This window comes from Musca vetustissima, unplaced genomic scaffold, assembly GCF_032173495.1.
Source record: "Musca vetustissima isolate MV318-11 ecotype Yass unplaced genomic scaffold, APGP_CSIRO_Mvet_v1 utg85488, whole genome shotgun sequence".
In the NCBI taxonomy this organism is placed as follows: domain Eukaryota; kingdom Metazoa; phylum Arthropoda; class Insecta; order Diptera; family Muscidae; genus Musca; species Musca vetustissima.
The window spans coordinates 74047-97657 of NW_026888547.1; the positions used below are offsets into that span (position 1 = coordinate 74047).

At 35.8% G+C, this 23611-nt stretch overlaps 2 protein-coding genes across 2 annotated transcripts; one reads left to right on the forward strand and one right to left on the reverse strand.

Moving 5' to 3' along the window:
* The first annotated feature begins 8478 nt into the window (after positions 1-8478).
* LOC133336389 (uncharacterized) lies at positions 8479-9489 on the forward strand. The gene has a single exon (XM_061544685.1). It carries the CDS (start codon positions 8479-8481, stop codon positions 9487-9489), a length of 1011 nt encoding a protein of 336 aa, XP_061400669.1.
* Positions 9490-17901: 8412 nt separating this feature from the next.
* LOC133336390 (uncharacterized) lies at positions 17902-22661 on the reverse strand (the record flags this gene model as incomplete). Its single annotated transcript, XM_061544686.1, has 3 exons — positions 17902-18269; positions 20854-21013; positions 22192-22661. Coding segments are annotated over 3 exons (998 nt in total), but the record flags the coding sequence as incomplete, so codon positions are not given.
* Positions 22662-23611: the final 950 nt, after the last annotated feature.

A 23611-nucleotide genomic window follows, 5' to 3' on the forward strand; every position in this document is an offset into this window, starting at 1 on the left:
AAGTCATAAATAAGTTTAGTTAAAGTTAATTCAACTCTGTCTGTTACAAGCAAATAATTCGAATTGTTTATTTGTTCGATTAATAATGACGACGAATAACATCTTCTTCATTGGTTCAATATTCTGTTAATGATCAGCGATCAAAAAATCAGTAAAGTATTCGAAATATAGAAATATTGGTATTATTTTGGAGAATCCATGATGGGGTAAATAATGTGTTACTCGGGGTTTACAAATGCATCTTTTGTAAGCAACTCTGCAGAGTTCTTAGGATAGAGAGAGAGAGGTATGAAAAGTGGCAAGGGGGAAGAAATTCAAAAGAGAATCGAAAAGAGTTGCATAAAAAAGTTGCATATTAAAGAACAAAATATTAGTTTAATTTTGTGTTTTGATTTAATTCGAACCTTAAACTACTGCAAGCATGTCCCTATAAAATGTCAAGTGAAAATCTCAACAACTTTTGAAGATGTAGAAGATTTATTGTGTCAGCATCAAGCGACTCAATAAATCGGCTCAAACTTTAAACTCGTTTTTCTCAAAGCAGGCACGATAACTCAAAAACTACTAATCCAATCGCTTCCAAATTTTGACACGATTCTCTGAGAGTATATACGAGGGCAGTTCGGAAAGTTCTTAGCCTAGCACAAAAAACTCGGTATAAAGAGAAACAAGTAAAGTGTTTTGGAAACATCCATCTCTGTTATGAACACATGTTAAATTTTTGTCGATCTGGCAACTCCTTCATATGTGTACAACAAAGACGCATCTGCAATTTTTTTACAATGGAAAAATTAGAAATGCGTGCTTTCATTGTAAAAAATTGCGGATGCGTCTTTTTTGAACCAGATAAAAATATTAAATTCAATTAAAAATAAATGATGAATATTAATGACCTTACCGCAGGAGTTACATATGTTTACCTGAAATAAAAATTAAAAAAAAATGTATGACATTATTATTGATTAGATTTAAGAATTCACATTTTGGGATGTGATTAGAACATAACAATTTGAAAAAAATATTATATTAATATTGATTAGATTTAAAAAAATTACATTTTAGGATTTGATATTAATATTGTTACGAAATAACCTCCATATACAGTCAACGCCCGACATAACGGATGATATATTTTCAGGCCATTTGTTATAGCGAAAATTCGTTATATCGCGAAAATTTTCAACGTGAAATTTTATTGAAAACCAAAAATGTTCATTCTTGAATAGTGAATTAACGTTTAACATGGATTTCTAACAAAAATATAATAATTAACGCAATAACAGTAATTACAACTTTTTACATATATTGTATAATGCTAGCTCGTGATTTTTTACGCCATTCGTTATACTCAGTATATACAGGGTGAGATAAAAAAACTGCAATAAAGTCAATCGGCATGATTTTTAATTTGTTTTTAATTTTATTGAATGAAAACAAAAAAATTGGGAAATAGCATCACATTTTAGAATATGTTTAGATTTGTTCGAATTGGTCACCTTTGGCACAAATTATGCCCTTCATACGGCCAATGAGCCCGTCACACGCTGCCCGAATTTTGCTCTGCCGTATATTGGCCCATTCCCGGTGAAGCGCTTGCTTGAGGTGATCAACACTTTGGTCTTTTTAGTGCCAACCTTGCTTTCCAAAATACTCCAGACACAATAGTCGCACGGATTGGTATACGGAGATTTTGGTGGCAATTGTGCGCTGGAAATGAAGCGAGGAACCTCATTTTGTAACTATTCTTGGGTGGCGCGTGCTGAGTGCGATGGTGCTGAGTCCTGTTGGAATGTCCAAGGTCTGCGGCCAAAATGTTTGCGTGCCCAAGGCATTTATCCTGATGCCACGTTCGATTAATACGAGCGGGGAGCAACCATCGGCTGTTATGGCGGCCCACACAATCACCATGGTCGGCGATTGAGTGTTGGTGGCCAACTGAAGGTTCACATTTTCAAACTGCTGGACAACGAATGTTTTCTCATCGAAGAGAACCAAATTCGGCAGTTCTCCACTTTCGGCCAATTGAAGCAACTCTTTAGCTCTTTTGAGTCTATTTTCTTTCTGTTGCGGTGTAAATTCTTGCACGTTTTGGAGCTACGAGCTATGGTAGCAGGCCCTCATGTCCGGAAACTATCAAGAGAATTCTTTTATTTTTGAAAAGAATCGCTAAGCCAGATTGGATTTCGCAAAAGCTCATACTAATTGGAATCCGACTCAGTGGAGAATTATTATGTTCTCGGATGAATTAATGTTAAATATTAAAGACTTCGATATGAAAATATTACCAAGAAAAAGTCCATAAATTAATGGCCTATGCTACAGAATTTTGCAAGGGTACTGGTAAGCATGGAGGAGGGTCAATAATGGTATTGAGTTATTTTTCTTTTTATGGAGTTCGATATATTTACGAGATTTATGAAGTAATGGATCGTATTGTATGTAGAAAAGTATTGGAAAGTGCTACAGTTCCCTTCGCTAAAGAAAATAATCTGCTGGTTTGGGTGTTTCAGTTTGACAATTATCACCAAACATTCACCAAAACATGGCAAGGGCTGGTTGCGGAAGTCAAAAATTAGGATTTTATAATGGCCAACACAATCTTTTTTCTCGAAGCATGAACAACCTACTATCACATAACTCCATAACATAGGTCCCATATAAATGACGACATAAGGAATTTTGAATACACCTCACGTGGTCGAGGGTATAAAAAGTTTGGCCAGGTCGAACTTAAGACATGTTAATAATAACCAGTAAGGAAAATTCAAAAGTCGAACGGGGCCGACTAGATGATACCCTTCACCACATTGGAGATGATCGTATGTACAATATCCTTTAGATAGAATACACATAGCATCTTTGGAGAACCATTGAAATGGAATGAGTGAGCTATATCTAAATCTGAACCGATTTCAATAAAACTTGGCATATATCAATCTAGACCTAATTCAATGCTCTGTGCAAAATTTTGTCTCAATCGGACCAATATTGGCAGTATGGTGCTCCAGTTACATAAAATCGGACGAAACTATATATGGGAGCTATATCTAAATCTGAACCGGTTTCAATAAAAATTAGCATATATCAATCTAGACCTAATTCAATGCTCTGTGCAAATTTTGTCTCAATCGGACCAATATTGGCAGTATGGTGCTTTAGTTACATAAAATCGGACGAAACTATATGTGGTAGCTATATCTAAATCTGAATTGATTTTCTGCAATTTAAATAAGGTTCGTCCTTGGGCTAAATAATAAGTGGCATGTGCCAAATTTCATCCAAATCGGATCATAAATGCGACCTTTACTTTGTTCAATTGATTTTAACAGACAGCCCCAAATTGCTATATCGTGGCTAGAAATATAAACTCTATAGGCTCCGCGAAGAATACTTTCAACTGTTACAAATAGTTTTATAAATTTCATATGCACTACTGTTTATTTTGTGAGGTTACTTACTTACTTACTTAGCTGGCTTGTTACAGAACGGTTGTTCCATAAGCCGAGCTTAAAAAAGATTTCCAAGCGCTTCGGTCTTGTGCGCAAGTCCACCAATTTGGAAGACCACGTTCCAAGATGTTGTTTTCTACTTGGTCCTTCCATCTAATTCGTGGCCTTCCCCTTCTACGGGAACCATCAGTAGGCTCATTTTTATATGCCTTTTGAGCTGGGGCATCTTCATTCATCCGCACAACATGGCCTAGCCACCGTAGTCGCTGCAGCTCAATACGACTGACTATGTCGATGTCCGCGTATAAATTGTAGAGCTCGTGCTTCATTCGACGCCGATATTCACCGTCGACGCAGATCGGCCCGTAGATCTTTCGGAGAATTTTTCTCTCAAACACCCCAAGCGCTGCCTCATCTGCTTGCGCAAGTACCCATGCTTCTGATCCATATAATAGCACGGGTAGTATCAGCGTCTTGTAAAGTGTGAGTTTGGTCTGGCGAGGGGTGGCCTTGTTTCTAAACTGCTTACTTAGACCATAGTAGCATCTGTTGGCCATCACAATCCTTCTCCGAATTTCAAAACTGATATTATTCGTTTTATTTATGGCGGTACCAAGGTATATAAAGTCTTTAACTACCTCGAAGCTGTAGTTCTCAAGTTCCACAGTTGGTCCGAGTCTACTGGACGTCTTGCGCGTTGATACCATCAGCTTGGTCTTCTCGCCGTTTACTGCCAGACCTACCTTGGCAGACTCCTTTTCAATTTGTTCAAAGGTGGCTGTTACCGCTCGCAATGTTCGACCTATTATATCGATGTCATCGGCGTAGGCGAGTAACTGATGTTGTTTGGTGTACAGAGTGCCATTTCTGTTCACCTTTGCGTCTCGTATGACCTTTTCCAGTAGGATGTTAAAAAGATCACACGACAAACTGTCACCTTGTCTGAATCCTCGTTCGGTATTGAAGGGCTCCGATAGGTCCTTTCCTACTTTAACGGCTGACCTTGTGCCACTTAAAGTTATCCTGCATAGCCGTATTAATTTTGCAGGAATGCCGAACGTGAGGTTATATGAATGTAAAAAATTGATTGATTTTCATTTTATTAAGAAATTGCAGCTTAACATATCGTCCATTTGCTGCAAAACCGGCATAAATTAAAAAATTGATTTTGCAGTAAATGTCGACCTTTTAGATAAGAGCGAAATGATGACAAATAAAATTCATACTTTCTTCTCTCTGGGCAAGAATTTATGTTTGATAAATAAATATCCAATGTACAAAGACTTCGCTGTCGCGTCTATTTACATTTTACTTAAAAATGTTGTATATTTTATTAAATATCTCAATGTTTTGTATACAATAACTTCATTGAGAGCCAATTAATAACTTTTAATTGAAGAACCATAAACAAAACAAGAAAAGTTCAACAGCAACAATGTTATTTTTTAAAAAAGCAATTACAAAAAACGAGTCATACAACAAGATTGTCACAATGAACGGAATTTTCATAGAGACATCCCCATCCATCCAGACGATCATAGACAGATCATACAATCATGCTACATCAATGTTTTTGATGTACCACATGATCTGTCTGAGCTGCCATCGATGTCCGAATCGATGAAATTATTAATTGTCTCAAATTCGTTGTGCTGCTCTTGTTTGGCTATGTAATTCATAATGGAATATTCAATTCGGTATTTGACCTAATTTTGTTTTCGATTTGTTTTATTGTTGCAGCATTCATTGCCTTACTTACGTATCTACTTCTATAAAAATGTAGTTTATTACTTCAATTCGATATTTTGGTTGGTTGTTTTTCGTTTCACATTTGTTGCCATTATGAAATATTTCAAACGAATTGCAAACAATAACATACACCAGTAAAATATACACACAAAAGAAAAAATAACAATTAACGGAGAAGAAGAAGAAGTGGTAGAAAAAAATATTGATTACAAATTTGGTTTCTGTCTGAATGAAAACAAATGTAAAACTCTTTTTCGTTTTTGAATTTACTTAATTGTTTTTCAAGGTATAACTGATAATTAATTTATGTTACTGAAAACATTTGTGTATTGAAATTGAGTTATTTTTAATTAGTTAAATTTTTAGCGAAGGTGGGAATTACGCTCAGAAAAAAATGTTCAGCAATGTAAGGGGTTTTGAACAAATTATGGTGGTTATACACTCGTAATAACATGTCTCCGATTTTTTCTATAGACGAAAAAACTATTTTCTAATTTTTTTTTTCTAGACGAACAAAAATTTTTGCGAATTTTTCGCTACATTCGGAAAAAATTGCTTTCCGAATTTTTTCTATAGACGAAAAAAGTTCCTTTCCCTATTTTTTCCTGCAGACAAAAAAAGAGCTCTCCGAGTTTTTTTATCTATAGACTAAAACTTCTAGAGACAGAAAAAAAAAACGAAAACGAAACAAAAAAATATTTTTCTGAATTTTTTTCTATATACGAAAAAAATTTCGTGACGAAAAATATGTTTTCAATCTTTTTTTCTAAAGACGAAAAAAATGCTTTCCGAATTTTTTCTATTCCGAATATTTTTCTAGAGACAGAACAAAAAAATGTTTGCGAAACAAAAAAATTGTTTTTCTGAATTTTTTTCTATATACGAAAAAAATTTCGTGACGAAAAATATGTTTTCAATCTTTTTATCTAAAGACGAAAAAATGCTTTCCGAATTTTTTTCTATAGACGAAAAAATTGTTTTCCAAATTTTTTCTATAGACGAAAAATGTTTTTTTTTTTCTAAGCTGAAAAAAATGTTTCCGAATTTTTTTCTATAGACTAAAAAAATTGCTTTCCTAATTTTTTTCTATCGACAAAAAAAAATGTTTCCGAATATTTTTCTATAGAAAAAAAAACAATGTTTCCGAATTTTTGTCTATAGACAAAAAAAATTGTTTTTCTGAATTTTTTTCTATACACGAAAAAAATTTCTTGACGAAAAATATGTTTTCAATCTTTTTTTCTATAGACACAAAATTGCTTTCCAAATTTTTTCTATGGACGAAAAATGTATTTTTTTTTCTAAGCTGAAAAAAATGTTTCCGAATTTTTTTCTATAGACAAAAAAATGTCTCCTAATTTTTTTCTATCGACAAAAAAATATTTCCGAATAATTTTCTATAGACAAAAAATGATCCCGAATTTTTATCTATAGACAAAAAAAATTGTTTTTCTGAATTTTTTTTTATACACGAAAAAAATTTCGTGACGAAAAATATGTTTTCAATCTTTTTTCTAAAGACGAAAAATATTGCTTTCCGAATCTATAGACCGAAAAAATTGCTTTTCTGACTTTTTTTCTATAGCCGGAAAAACAAATTCTATAGTCGAAAAAATTTAATTTTTTTTCTGTAGACGGAATATTTTTCCATAGACGAAATAACATTTTTTGTGTAGACGAAAAGAAATTTCCTAATTTTTGCGCTACAGTCGATTAAAAAACTATTTTCCAATGTTTTTATAGACGAAAAAAAATTTTCTATAGAAGAAAAAAGTTTTTCCATATTTTGCCAGTTTTCCCAATTTTGTTTATAGGCGAAAAAATGATCCCGAATTTTTTTCTAAGCTGAAAATTTTTTTTCCGAAGTATGTCCATGGTTTACAAGCAGAACTATTCAAGACCGGTGGCCAGATGCTGGTCAGAAGCATGCACTTTTGTTAGAGGAATGCATGCCGAATGATTGCAACCTCAGCATCCTGAGCCCCGTGCACAAAAAAGGAGACAAGACGATATGTGCCAACTATAGAGGAATAAGTCTCCTTCCCATCGCATATTCAATGTTTGCTGAGTGAACGATTGAAGATAATGGCCAATGACTTTATTGGACCATACCAATGCGGCTTCAAGCCTGGCAAATCGATCATTGATCAGATTATCATTCTGCGCCAGATCCTGGCAAAAACCCACGAAAAACACATCGACGCATTCCACATATTCATCGTCTATAAAGCCGCATTCAACCTATAAAGCCGCATTCAACCTATCCGTTCAGATGGCATTCCTGCGAAATTAATTCAGGATAACTTTAAAGTAGGAAAGGACCTATTGGAGCCCTTCAATACCAAACCAGGATTCCGACAAGGTGACAGTTTGTCGTTTACATCCTGCTGGGAAAGGTCATACGAGATATAAACTAAGTAGCATATGTTACTCGCCTACGACATGAACATAATGGGTCGAACATTGCGAGCAGTAACAGACACCTTTGAACAAATTGAGAAGGAGTCTGCAAACGTGGGACTGGCAGTAAATGGCGAAAAGACCGAGCTGATGGTATCAACGCGCAAAACGTCCAGTAGACTCGGACCAACTGTGGCGCTTTGTAAGTTTCCAAATTGAAAGGTTGTAATTCTAAAACAAATGAAAATGGATCACCTTAAGACTGATATAATTTCGAGGATCTACATTATTCGATTTGGAGATTCTCATCCATGTTTGTATATTTTATGACATAATGTCAGTGGTATCCACTGGCACCAGGATCGGGATTGTCACAGAACATACAACATAGTTACATTTTCTCTTCTATGCTTTGCAGCGAGCATCATGACAGTCGTAATATATTTCTCCGCAATATCGCAATGAACAAGTTTTTTGACCTTTCGTTACACGTGCCCACATGACGGTATCGACATTGAATCACCATTCAATAATATTCATAAACCAAACGTCACTAATCACATTTAGGGAGATTCTTTGTATACAACATCAAATTGTTCTTAATGTGTGCATCTTCTTACCCCTTCCCTAATAACAATTTTTTTAGTACCAGCCTCCAATGCATTTCCCTCTTTATTCGAAAAATATTCAAATCACATCTTGGGTGATAGCAGACCATCATAAAAATCACATTAAAAACAAAAGAACATTTCTATGGAACTATCTATCTACCTGCAGCTTGAACTAGTTTATAGACGATTGGTTAACTCCATTTATTGTATAAATAGGGAAATGTCGAATTTGGACAAATCATTCGGTCACTGTTAACTAAACTAGAAAAATGTCATTTCCAAGGTTGCCGTGTACGTTCGCTTTGGTTCTGTTAACCGCAAGTTGTGTATTTTCGACTGCAATATATGGCAGTACTGATACGGATGATCGAACCTTTGTACATTTTTTGCATAAAAATAAATATGGTTATACAACGCCGCCGCCAACTACAACAACTGCCGCTCCTACAAAATCACCGTCGGAAACTCTCAAGGACCTTCTACCGATAATAACTCAGGCTATTAAGGATGCTGGTATCGGTGGAGGTACTGGTAGCGGTGGTGCTGCTGGAGGTACTGGTAGCGGAGGTACTGGAACTGGAGGCACTGGTACCGGTGGTGCTACTGGAGGTGCTGGTGCCGGTACTACTGGTGGTGCAGGTGCCGGTACTACTGGTGGTGCAGGTGCCGGTACTACTGGTGGTGCTGGTACTGGTACTACTGGAGGTGCAGGTGCTGGTACTGGTACTACTGGAGGTGCAGGTGCCGGTACTACTGGAGGTGCTGGTACTGGTACTACTGGAGGTGCAGGTGCTGGTACTACTGGAGGTGCAGGTGCCGGTACTACTGGAGGTGCTGGTACTGGTACTACTGGAGGTGCAGGTGCTGGTACTACTGGAGGTGCAGGTGCCGGTACTACTGGAGGTGCTGGTACTGGTACTACTGGAGGTGCAGGTGCTGGTACTACTGGAGGTGCAGGTGCCGGTACTACTGGAGGTGCTGGTACTGGTACTACTGGAGGTGCAGGTGCTGGTACTACTGGAGGTGCAGGTGGTGGTATTACAGTTGATGTTAATACTAGTGCAGGTACTAGATATTTCAATTATCCAAGTCCTTATTATTATGCTCCACCCGTTGGTCCTGCTTACATGTCTCCACCTGCTATATATGGTGCTCCACCGGCTAATCATTATGCTCCACCCGTTGGTTCAGCTTATATGCCTCCACCTTCTATATATGGTGCTCCACCGACTAATCATTATGCTCCAATTTCATCGTTGCCATATCCTTACTTTTATTGAAAAACAATCATTATAAATAAATAAAAAAAATCGAAAACAATTTGTTTCTTTTTTACTACAGATTTTGGAATTAGTCTTGAAATTTAAAAAAATATCACTCTTCATATAATGAAGCGATGTGTAGGGGTTTTTCTTCAAAATGTTTTCTATAAGACCTTCTATAGCTTAGCGGTTTGCGTAACATAACATTAAAGTCACATGGGTTGGAAAATGCGGCTAAGGCCTTAAAAATATCTAAGTAGGAGTATTTCCTGCTAGGTGGCCTTTATCCTTCGACCTTTATCCTTCTATAATAGGGGAATAAATAAAAGGGGAAATACCATTATATGGACACATAGATATATAATGAAACGATTATGCAATGATGTATTTTAGCATCTGAAAATCTGGTCCCTGTTGAGAAAATGCATAGAATCACTTTTTGAGTAGATTTATGCATATCCATTCGTCTGCCATGTTAAATTGTAAACAAAGTACAGTTCGCATTTATGATCCGATTTAGATGAAATTGGGTACAGCTCATTTATTGGACCCAATAACGAACCCTATTGAAATTGGAGAAAATCGGTTCAGATTAAGATATAGCTCCATATATTTTTTTCGTCCGATTTTATGTAAATGGTGTAACAAAGTCCCTATATATTTTTCGATTTGCACGAAATTTGGCACTGAATTGAGTCTAGAATGATGTATGCTATGTTTAGTGAAAATCGGTTCCGATATTAGGTACATGGTTCACCAAACCTCTAATGTTTCTCCGATTGACACGTTGCATTTTGATGAAATTGTTGCACTTGCAGACATAGCTTCCATGTATATTTCGAACGGGTGCCTGATTAGGATTCAATTTTTAACAGTGCGGCATACCGAATAGCATGCATCGAGTTTGCTCTAAATCGATTTCCATAAATTTGTCCCATCTTACGCAAACGGCTCTAAATCTGAAATGTAATTTAGCATAGATTGCAGAAGGGCATGTGTATGTTCCTTCGAGGGAGGTCAATATACCCAGGAGAGTATCATATAGTCGGTTGTGGTGGAGAGTATCATATATATAGATGTGTGTAAAGAGTTATTTAATATAGAGGTGTTCAAAAAAGACGCATCCGCAATTTTTTACAATGGAAAATTTAGAAAATTAGAAATGCGTGCTTTCATTGTAAAAAATTGAGGATGCGTCTTTAATGAAGATATTTTTCTATATGAAGGAGTTGCCAGATCGAAACAAAATTTAACAAGTCGTCATAACAGGGATGGAAGTTTCCAAAACACTTAACATGTTTTGTTTATAACGTTCTTTTTGTGCTAAGAACTTTCCGTACTTAAACCGAACGATGCGTTAAGAATAAATTCGTACGCCATGCTCTCTTTATCACTGTCCATCCACCTATTAACAACACACTTCCGAAGGATAGGGCACTATCCCTATCCACCATATTAGAAAGCCTGAGCCAATCATCCTCATTCAACTGCAAGTCACGCTTAAGCTTATACTGGACAGCCCTACATATCACCTCAAGATTAAGCGCACGGCGCCAAGCAGCACTTGCAACTCCTCTGTGGAAATAGTGCGACACATGCTAACATGACGACCAGCTGACACGAAAAAGGTTTCTTCTGCCCTAAGACAGATGAGGCAGTTTTGTATCATATAGGTACACAGGCAAAGAATAAACTACCATATATGACACGCACAGCACGCCTACTTCAGTCCCAATCGGTCAGCAAAACACGCTTGATGGTCCCAACAACCGTTGTCAGCTTCTTATTCAACCGATCGAAGTGGGGGAGGAAATTCGACCGCTCGGACGCCGTTATTCCGATATACTTAACTCTACTCGAATACCTTATGCCACGTTCACCAGCTCGAATGAAGGGAGGACGGCTGTGTGCCAATCTAGCTTTCTGTAGCATCTTCTCGGTTGCCACCTCCACTCTAACTCGGTCACTCCAGGCCCGCATAATCTGCATAGCTTGCACACCATAATTTTCCAGTTCTCCTTCACCTAGCGATTTTCTACTTCTAAACCGGCCGACACTGTCCACAACTTCTCTACGATCTAAATACGGAGGCTCCCTCATTTCATTTGTTATACAGTAGTATAACAAATAAAACCGGCAAGAATTAAAAGATAAAAAAAAACACATACTCGTACGTACATTTACTAACAGCGAGCAGCAACTGCCGATTTGCATTTCCAAAAATGGCACTCTTTTCCAATCGTCGTGACATTCCAAATGGGGTGACAACATTTTTTCGCTTTCCAAATAAATAATCTACGACGACTAACAAAATTAATTGTCACTTTAATTATGACCAAAAACAGAATTTCTAGAAGCGTTATGAAGGGGTGTGGGATTTTAAAGAAGTCTGTTTTTCTTTCAATGATTTTGCTTTAATATTTGTATGTTCAATATAATTGCAAATGCTACTCATCTATTGAGAAAGAAGGTTATTTTTCCCGGCTGAAAGCTAGTTGTTAGCTTAACGTGATTGGGTTATTTTTAGTACACCTAATTCTGTTTTTACACGAATTTGAAATAACACGAGTAAATACGAAAAAAATATTTCTATTTTTACACGACATAATTTGAAATAACACGAATAAAAAAAAAACAAAACTACTTTTTTACATGAACTATTTATTTATTGAAGAAAATTCTGGAATGCTTTTGCTCAAACATCCCTGCCTTAATTAGAGTAACAACCCAGCATGGCATGAATTTCTGATATGGCAACATTTTATATAAGTCTGGTGTGTGTTCTGAGTTATGTCTATGTATGCGTAATTTCTGTTTTACGGGAAATGCGGGATTCCCCGAATTATTGAAAAATTATTGACCTATCGTTAGCAGATGTAGAAGAATTGTTGGTAGATGAAAGCTTGAGCGAAAATGAAATTATAGATCTTACCCTTGAGACTCGTTATGATAAAGAACATAGTGACAGTGACGAAAGAGATCGTCCAATTTTGAAAGCATCTCTAATTAAAGAAGGTATTGATCTCGCTACAAAATTAGGTAGTCATTTTGAACAACATGATCATGACGAGGAACGAGCTGCCAAATTTCAACGTGAACTGAAATCATTAATGGCATCTTACAGGGAAGTTTAAAATGGGTTAACGCAAAATAAAACTCAATCTAAGATAACTGATTTCGTTTAAAAATCTACTGATGTCCCAACACAGTCGGCTAGAAATGATAATGATCAACAAAATCATTCCAGTGATGGCAGTGATATTGTAGTCTTTCGCAAACGTTTACGTTTATTATCAGACAGTGACAATATATAAAATTGTTTAATGTTTAAATTTTTCTTATGGTTGTACTTTATGCTATTTAAGTTTTTTGGCAATGAATTTCTGGTATTATTTTTTTTATGAAATCTAAATTTTAATTTATTTTATTATAATTTAGTTTAAAATAACTTCAACAATATTTTTTTATATTATTTAGTCTAATTTTAACTTATTTTTTGAGGTCTAGAACCAATCTATTATTTTTGTACTTGGCCAGTATCTTTTTTACACGATTTTTTTTTTACACGAATTTCTCGGGAACCATTCTATCGTGTAAAAACAGAATTAGGTGTATATATATATATACATATAATAGAAAAAAACATTGCTTGTATGTTACCGATAGACGCAAAAACCGCTGAACAGATATTAATGAGATTTACAGTATATCATGACATGCCCTGAAAGTAAGTAACATAGGCTAGATAAAGATTAAAAATTCAGCGTGGATGAAGAGTTTATCATCAATAGTGAACAAACCTCAAAATTTCTGAATATGTAATATGGATATATCTTAAGAACGGTTACAGATACCGTCTGTCTGTATAACGAAGGCGTATATACACATCATCCATTAAAAATGATCTCGGTACGATTAGAGATAAATGCACTCCCCGTTGTACTTAAATAATCCACAAATAGAGAATAAAACCCGCTAAACAGATTTTACTGAGATTTTTACAGTACCTCATGCTATCCGATAGAAGTAACATAGGCTAGATAAAATTCTGAAATTCAGCGTGGATGCGGGCTTATAGCATCAAACGTAATCACAGATATTAAATAACATACCTATTCTATTCTTATATCTTAAAAAGGGTTACAGATTTCCACTTCGAAATTTCTCTGACTACCTTCCGCATCATCCCTATAAAAATTGGCGTGATACAATTGCGGTAATGTACTCCCCATTACATTACATATCAAATAGACAAAAAATCGCTCAGCAGACTGCACAGAACATAAACTTCCAAAATTCCGGGATGTCGATGTCGACAAATACGCATCATCCCTATAAAAATTGGCGTAGTAGAATGGCGGTAATGTACTCCCCATTATATTACATATCAAATAGACAAAAAATCGCTCAGCAGACTGCACAGAAAATTTCGCAGTCAGTCATGCCATCGCATTGAAGTATGATAGGTAAGATAAACTTCCCAAATTTCGGGATGTCGATAGCATCAACAGTTGCCATACCTTTGAACTAATATTCATTTTCTATGCATATATCTGAATATCTTGAATAAATCGGCTAATGAATGTGTGTTATATACTCAGATAATTAGAGATTCAATCTTAAACGACCAGAAAGTAAACAAATTGGTCCAAATCAAGAACTTTCGACTCATAATTTTTGCTCCTATTATGATATTATCAGTAATGATGATAACCACCAGTTCAGCAGTTCCACTAACGTCTGCTGTTTTTCATCTCTCCATTATCATCACATATTGGAATAAAAATTGTGGAATTTTACATTTTGTCAGTTTGTGAAAAAAAACAAACGTTTAAATTTTGAAACTTTTTCGAATTTCAATAATTCTACCATTATAGGAGAAAATGACTATGAAATCAATAAAAGTATGCATCAACAATATATGAGATAAATCTAAAATAGAAATGCGGATTGTGGATTCAAAATTATAAAAAGCTGAAATCTGTGGTCGGTTATCATCCTAGATGACATGAAAACAAAATGTGTCCATTACCAGAAATTGAGTTTAGTTGACCAAACGGATATGGCTAAAACTATTATTTCGAGGATGTATAGATGAAGCGACTACCTAATTTGATCCAGGTTTCTTAAAAATACTAAGATATCTACAGCTAAGACCAATAATCCATTTAGGTTCGTAATGCATTCTTTTAAAAACCTTTTTAGGCAATGAAACAATTAAAGATACAAAATTCAAACTTAACTAGGATTATACAGCAGGGATCTATGCTATATTATTCAGAGAGAGAAAGGCATGCCAAACATATGAGACACAGCTGAGAATACAGATAATGGCAGATATAATGCCATGTTCTGACGGGCATCCGAACAACGTAGTTCGCTCTCAGAATTACGAACATGAATTAACCCGTTCATACAACACTATTCATAATTCATGTCAACAGAGTTTTTTAATTCAAAATTTTTGTTTCTTGTTTTACACCAAAAATTTAACATATTTTAGTGAATTACATAGGGATCTAAATAGAAAAAATAATTCTTTTTCTCCTGACTATAGTATGAACCCATATCTATTTACTTTTCATTCATGTTTTCTATTTTTTCTGAAAAAGTTGTTGTTTTTAATACATTTTTATATTTTCTCAATTCAAATGTCACATACTGTCACATATACAAATTTGGAGAATTTTTTGTTTGAGTTGCCCCACATTTGTTTCTTGTTTTGTACGCTAATTATAACCAAGGGAAAAGAAATGCATATTGCATTATGTAGAAAACAAAATTTACATCCTGCTGCATATATAAAAACTATAAAATTTTTTACTTTTCATTCATCAATTTCAATTTTACTGAAAAAGTTTGAAAATCTTATAAATATGTTCATGCTGTCAAAATTAATTTATTTTCGATAAATACTCTCAATTGTTAGGGATGGGACAAATTTCTTGGTTATTCAGAGAGTGATTCGAATTGAACAACGTACAAAAGTCGGTGTTCGCTCAGACAATTTTGTATGGGGAACTAAGTAATTACTTCAAAATTAAGGGTCGAACAACGAATGAGAGAGCGAACAACGCTCGTCTGTACATGGCATAAAGGTTGGTGGAAATGAAGGATTGTATTAGTTTTTGAACGATTAATGAACAACGTGAGAATATTGAAGAAAATATTTTTGTGTGTGGTACTATTGCAACTGATTAAGACACGTCAAGCCAAATTTGTTTGCCAAAGATTATTTAAATATGATTTTGTTTTAATCTATTGAATCGAATCAAATATACCATAACCTGCTGCTACGATATTATTACTGATACAGTAGTTTTCGTTTATAGTCCACAACTATAGTTGCACAACTTTTGTGGACTATAAGCGAATTTGGACTATATCCGAATTTCGTTTTAAGTCCATTACTGGATTATAACTGAATCGTGATATAATACACGTCATGAACTATACACAAAACATGTACTTTTCTAAATAAAATTTAAGTTTATTAAAACAAATTCATATATTTATTTAAAATAAATAAATTGTTTAAACAATAACTTATTATTTTTTTAATTCAAATGCTTTGAAAGCTTATTGTAACGAAAAAATTAAATTATGAGATCCATTTTAAGTCTTTGGGGGATTAAATAAAAAAAAATCGAATTGCTCACTATTTTTTAAAAAAAAATCGGTAATCTTAGTTTGCTTCTTTTTTATGGAACTTATAACAAACGACTCTATTTTTTCAAAAAATGAGTTTACTCTATACTTGGCACTCAGTTGTCCACATTTCATATTATTTTCTTCATAGTCTTTCAATAATTTTAATTTTTTCTCCACACTCAATGTAACGCGCGTACCCATTTTCACAACTTCTATGAATCTAGCAATTTTTGACATTTATAAATGTTGCCAGAAATCCAAATGCCATTCAAGTTCAAAAAACTGGGTGGCCTATATGAAAATTTCAAAAAACAGGTGCCAGAAATCCAAATGTCATTCAAGTTCAAAAAACAGGGTGGCTTATATGAAAATTTTTTCTATGCAATATTAGTTTTGCATGCACAGAAAATGTGGCCTATAAACGAAAATGGACTATAGGCGAAGTGGACTATAGAACAAATAATTTGTACGAATTTGGAAGAAAAATGTCAGTAAATAGTACTTTTTTCGCTTATATCCGTTTTTGGCCTTTAAGCGAAAACTACTGTATTATACTACGAATGTTAGAATTTGGGGCTTACTATAATACTTATATATTGCCTATCAATACATATTTAACCATTTTCAACTCCATGTTGCAGTAAGTTTGGCCATAAGATAGTAGCTTTTAAACCAAATTAAAAAAGTTTTTTAGGTGAACTATCCTATGTCGATCACTTTAGTAGGGACAGCGAAGCCCACGGGTTCGGCTAGTATATATATATATATATATATTAAACATTGTGTACATTTTGAAAATCAATAATTGCCAATGATACACTTATGAACAATTTTCATGAAATGGAAAGGATGTAATTCTAAAACGAATCAAAATGGACAACCTTAAGACTGAAAAGATTTCGAAGTTCTACAATATTCGATTTGGAGATTCTCCTCAATTTCTGAATACTTTATGACATCATTTAAGAGATATCCCCTGGCACCACGATCGAGATTGTCACAGAACATACAACAGAGTTTCATCTTCTCTTCTATGCTCTTCAGTTAGCATCATGACAGTCGTAATACATTTCTCCGCACATGTCACAATTAACAAGTTTTTTGACCTTTCGTTACACGTGCGTTCGATTGTATGCATAAAATTACTAGGCATGCCCACATCACGGTATCGAAATTGAATCGCCATTCAATAATATTCATAAACCAAACGTCACTAATCACATTTATGGAGATTCTTTGTATAAAACATTAAATTAAAAAAGAAGATGCACACTATATCATACCCTTTCCCCAATAACAATTTTTATAGTACCAGCCTCCAATGCATTTTCCTTTTTATTCGAAAAATATTCAAATAACATCATATCATAGTGATGTTTATGATGATAGTAGACCATCATAAACATCACATTAAAAACAAAAGAACATTTCTATGGAACTAATCTACCTGCAGCTTGAACTAGTTTATAGACAAGTGGTTAACTCCTTTTATTGTATAAATAGGGAAATGTCGAATTTGGAAAATCATTCGATCACTGTTAACTAAACTAGAAAGATGTCATTTTCAAGGTTGTCGTGTACGTTCGCTTTGGTTCTGTTAACCGCAAGTTGTGTCTTTTCGATTGTAATAACTGACGGCTCTGATGCGGAAGATCGAACCTTTATAAATTTTTTTAATAAAAATAAATATGGTAATACAACGCCGCCGCCAACTACAACAACTGCCGCTCCTACAAAATCACCGTCGGAAACTCTCAAGGACCTTCTACCTTTAATAACTCAGGCTATTAAGGATGCTGGTATCGGTGGAGGCACTGGAACTGGAAGTACTGGTACCGGTGGTGCTACTGGAGGTGCAGGTGCCGGTACTACTGGAGGTACCGGTGGTACTACTGGAGGTACCGGTGGTACTACTGGAGGTGCAGGTGCCGGTACTACTGGAGGTGCAGGTGCCGGTACTACTGGTGGTGCAGGTGCCGGTATTACTGGTGGTGCAGGTGCCGGTACTACTGGTGGTGCAGGTGCCGGTACTACTGGTGGTGCAGGTATTACTGGAGGTGCAGGTGCTGGTACTGGTACTACTGGAGGAGCAGGTGCAGGTGCTAGTATTGGTGGTATTACTATTGGAGGTAATACTGGCGCAGGTACTAGATATTTCAATTATCCAAGTCCTTATTATTATGCTCCACCTGTTGGTCATGCTTATATGTCTCCACCTGCCAATCATTATGCTCCACCCGTTGGTTCAGCTTATATGCCTCCACCTTCTATATATGGTGCTCCACCGACTAATCATTATGCTCCAATTTCATCGTTGCCATATCCATACTTTTATTGAAAAACAATCATTATGAATAAATAAAAAAATCGACAACAATTTGATTCTCTTTTACTACAAATTATAGAATTATTATTGAAATTAAAAAAAAATAGCAGTATTTCCTAAAAAATTGTCTATGAAACCTTATATAGCTTGGAAAATGCTGCTAAGGCTTTAAAAATATCTAAGTAGGAGTATTTCCTTCTAGGTGGCCTTTAACCTTCGAGGAACTAAATATACATAAAAGGGGAGACATATACCTACAATGAAAATATTATGCCATTATGTATTTTAGCATCTGAAAATCTGGTCTCTTTTATCATCTGATCCCTTTTGAGAATATGCATAGAGTCACTTCCTGAGTCGATTTATGCATGTCCGTCCGTCTGACCATGTTAAATTGTAAACAAAGTACAGGTCGCATTTATGATTTGAATTGGATGAAATTTGGAAATTTCCGTCCGATTTAATGTAAATGGTGTACCAAAGTCCCTATATATCTTACCAATATATCTTACCCTATATATCTTGACCTAAATTTAACGCAACGACAAATTTCTTACACATGTATATATTGAAACAATTACATATATAAAAATAACGTATTATGAATTTTTAATTTAGAAGTGAATTTTTATTATATGAACATTCATTTTCTGCCTGATCCGCAAAAGAAACAATGTCATTTCTTTTAGTTCCATAGTTCCTTTTAGTTCACTCGTTCATGGCACACGACAGTTAGTTCGGTGAACACTGAGCAAGAGGAACGACTGAAGCAAAATAAACTAGCTGAACTAAAGATCCGATCGTTCTGGATCGGAATAGTTCCTTTGAACTAGTTCGTTCCGATTTTCAATCGTCCTTCACGAATATGTCTGTATCGACGAACTATTGTATTAACAGAACGAACTAGTTCGTTCATGATAGTTTCTTAAAGAACTAGAAATTACAACTCTATTGTTATACGTCCATCGTTTTCTTTTCTATAAAAACAGATTTTTTTCCGAATTTGAGTGATGAAATGATATTCTGCGTTTTAGTACTTTTAAATGCTTGCGCCATACTCCCGTTGACCCATCGTTATAATCATACTTTTGGTTTCATAGCAAAATATAAGAATATTCGGCCGGGTGTGAAACTTTCATATTGACGAATGAAAACCTCTTGTCCAAACATATTTGCTTCAGACAGTAAAGGTTTTTTGTGTGTTTTTCTTTTTTTTTTTGGGTTTCAGGCCACCTCCTTGCTTTAACTCCAATCTTCCATCGTTTGCTGCTCGATTTAATATATTGTAAATTGTCTTTCGTATAACTGAAAACATTTTCGACAATTCGAACACAATAATTGTAATATATCAACTGAATTACACCATATGATAACCTTTGGCCTGACATTTTTTTTTTAATTTAGATGTGTAAAGAGTTATTTGACGCTGCTGAAAGTGAGCCAGTGCTGTACCGCCTACTATCCCCGTCCACCAGATCAGAAGGCCTGATCAACAGCTCGGACACCGTTATTCCGAGATACTTAACTATACTCGAATATCTTATGCACGTTCACCAGCTCGAATAAAGGAAGGACGGCTGTGTGCCAAACTACCTTTCTGCAGCATCTTCTAGGTTGCCACCTCCCCTCCAACTCGGTCACTCCAGGCCTGCATAATATGCATAGTTTGCACACCATGATTTTCAAGTTCCCCTTCAATTGTGATGAACAAGTTATCTGCATACGCACAAACCTTGAAGGGGGCAGCTAGCTCCCGCAACAGATGATCCATCATTAGTTTCCATATACATGGACCACAAATGAAACATTGTGGGCAATCAGGCTGCACATACCTCAAGATCGAAGCAATGGTTCCCACGAAACAAGCCTTCCCATCTCGGAAATAACTCGCCCAAAGAGCAATCTCACTACACTCGACCTCTGAAGGAAGCCAAATGCGCCATTGAAATCCACAAATATGCCAAGGACATATTTGGAATTTGACCCGTTCAGGTAATCTTTCACATGCCGCCACGCGTACACGGTACCTCTAGCCTCGGTAAAACCGAACTGATGCAAGGACGTGCCTTCGCTGTAACATTCCATAAACCGTGTCACCATAATCCTCTCCACCACTTTTCCACGAACTGGAAAAAGACTTTTGCCGCGATACGAGCGCGGATCAGATGGGAGTAAGAACCCGATTTGGCGATTTAAATATCTATGGCGAACGCAGCTGTAGAAAACGGACTCGATATATTCCAACATGACCTTCAGACGGAGTTAACTTCTAACCCAGCTGACACTGTCCACAACTTCTGTATGATCTAAACCTGGAGGCTCCCTCATTTAATTTGTTATACAGTAGTATAACAAATAAAACCGGCATGAATTAAATGTACATACTCGTATGTACATTTACTAACAGTGAGCAGCAACTACCGATTTGCATTCCCAAATTGGTGCTCCTTTCCAATCGTCATGACATTCCAAATGTGGTGGTAACATGTTTTCGCTTGCCAAATAAATAATGTACGACGACGACAAAATTAATTGGCACTTTAAATATGACCAAAAACTGAATTTCTAGAAGTGATATAAAGGGTGTGGAGTATTTCAGAGGTCTGTTTTTCTTTCAACGAATTTGCTTTATATATGTTCAAAATTGCAAATGTTATATATCTATTGGAAAAAGGACTATTTTTTTCGGCTAAAAGCTAGTTGTTAGCTTAACGTGAAAATCAATAATTGTCAATGATACACTTATGAACAATTTTTTTAAGAAATAAAATATAGCGCTTTATCTGATGGAAAGGATGTAATTCTGAAACGAATCAATATGGACTACCTTAAGACTGATAAAGTTTGGAGGTTCTATATTATTCGATTTGGAGATTCTCCTTCATTTTTATATCCTTTATGACATAAATTCAGAGATATCCTCTGGCATCAGGATTGGGATTGTCACAGAACATACAACACAGTTACATCTTCTCTTCTATGCCGTACAGTGAGCATCATGACAGTCGTAATACATTTCTCCGCACATATCGCATTTAACAAGTTTTTTGACCTTTCGTTACACGTGTGTTCGATTTTACGTATAAAATTACAATACATGCTCACATGACGGTGTCGACTTTCAATCACCATTCAATAATATTCATAAACCAAACGTCACTAATCACACTCAGGAAAATCTTTTGTAGAAGACATCAAATTGTTCTTAATTTGTGTGTATCTTCTTACCCTTCCCCAATAACAATTTTTTTAGTACCAGCCTCCAATGCATTTTCCTCTTTATTCGAAAAATATTCAAATCACATCTTGGGTGATAGCAGACCATCATAAAAATCAATTAAACACAAAAGAACATTTCTATGGAACTAATCTACCTGCAGCTTGAACTAGTTTATAGACGATTGGTTAACTCCATTTATTGTATAAATAGGGAAATGTCGAATTTGGACAATTCATTCGGTCACTGTTAACTAAACTAGAAAGATGTCATTTCTAAGGTTGCCGTGTACGTTCGCTTTGGTTCTGTTAACCACAAGTTGTGTCTTTTCGACTGCAATAACTGACGGCACTGATACGGATGATCGAACCTTTGGACATTTTTTGAATAAAAATAAATATGGTTATACAACGCCGCCGCCAACTACAACAACTGCCGCTCCTACAAAATCACCGTCGGAAACTCTCAAGGACCTTCTCCCGATAATAACTCAGGCTATTAAGGATGCTGGTATCGGTGGAGGTACTGGTAGCGGTGGTGCTGCTGGAGGTACTGGTACCGGTGGTACTGGAACTGGAGGTACTGGTACCGGTGGTGCTACTGGAGGTGCAGGTGCCGGTACTACTGGTGGTGCTAATGCAGGTGCAGGTGCCGGTACTACTGGAGGTGCAGGTGCCGGTACTACTGGAGGTGCTAATGCAGGTGCAGGTGCCGGTACTACTGGAGGTGCTAATGCAGGTGCAGGTGCCGGTACTACTGGAGGTGCTAATGCAGGTGCAGGTGCCGGTACTACTGGAGGTGCCGGTGCTACGGGAGGTGCAGGAGCCGGTATTACGGGAGGTGCAGGTGCCGGTACTACTGGAGGTGCTGGTGCCGGTACTACTGGAGGTGCTGGTGCCGGTACTACTGGAGGTGCCGGTACTACTGGAGGTGCAGGTGCAGGCGGTAGTGCTAGCGTTGGTGGTGTTACTGTTAGTGGTAATGCTGGTGCAGGAACTAGATATTTCAATTATCCAAGTCCTTATTATTATGCTCCACCCGTTGGTTCTGCTTATATGTCTCCACCTGCTATATATGGTGCTCCACCGACTAATTATTATGCTCCACCCGTTGGTCCTGCTTATATGCCTCCACCGTCTATATATGGTGCTCCACCGACTAATCATTATGCTCCAATTTCATCGTTGCCGTATCCTTACTTTTATTGAAAAACAATCATTATGAATAAATAAAAAAATCGAAAACAATTTGATTCTCTTTTACTGTATATTTTGGAATTATTCTTGAAATTAAAAAAAAATGAAGCGATGTGTAGCGGTATTTCTTGAAAAATTTGTCTATCAGACCTTCTATAGTTTTGAGATTAACGTAGCATAACAGAGGGGAGTAAAGGAGAAACCGCCATATGAAATGTCTTACAAAAAGAGAACGCAGAGAACGAGCTTATTGATACATGTAAGCAAGGGCACCAGTTCCCATGTTTGCCCAGCATTAGTCTAGGTCTTTTTACACCTCGACTTATAGAAATATGGGTTGGAAATATGGGCTTCAAAATATCTAAGTAGAAGCGAGAAATTTTCTGCTAGCAGGCTTTTATACTTTGATAAATTTAATACGGCTAGTACCTTCAATAATATATATATATATATATATGCGTCAAGATAATTATATGGATTGACCTATAATGAACATATTATGCCATGATCCACATCTATAAGAAAATGCGACCAATACCATCATAATACAGTATGTCAAGAATCAGTTTTCACATTGAAAAAATATGAATTTTTTATGATGGATTTTTTAAAAATATATTTTCAAAGTTTTAAGAAGGCATGGATTAAAAAATATATTTTTTCCCAAGTCTAAAAAAGGCGTGGATTTAAAGAAATATTTTTCAAAATCTAAAAAAATTGATTTTACAAAATTTTTACGAAGTCTTTCAG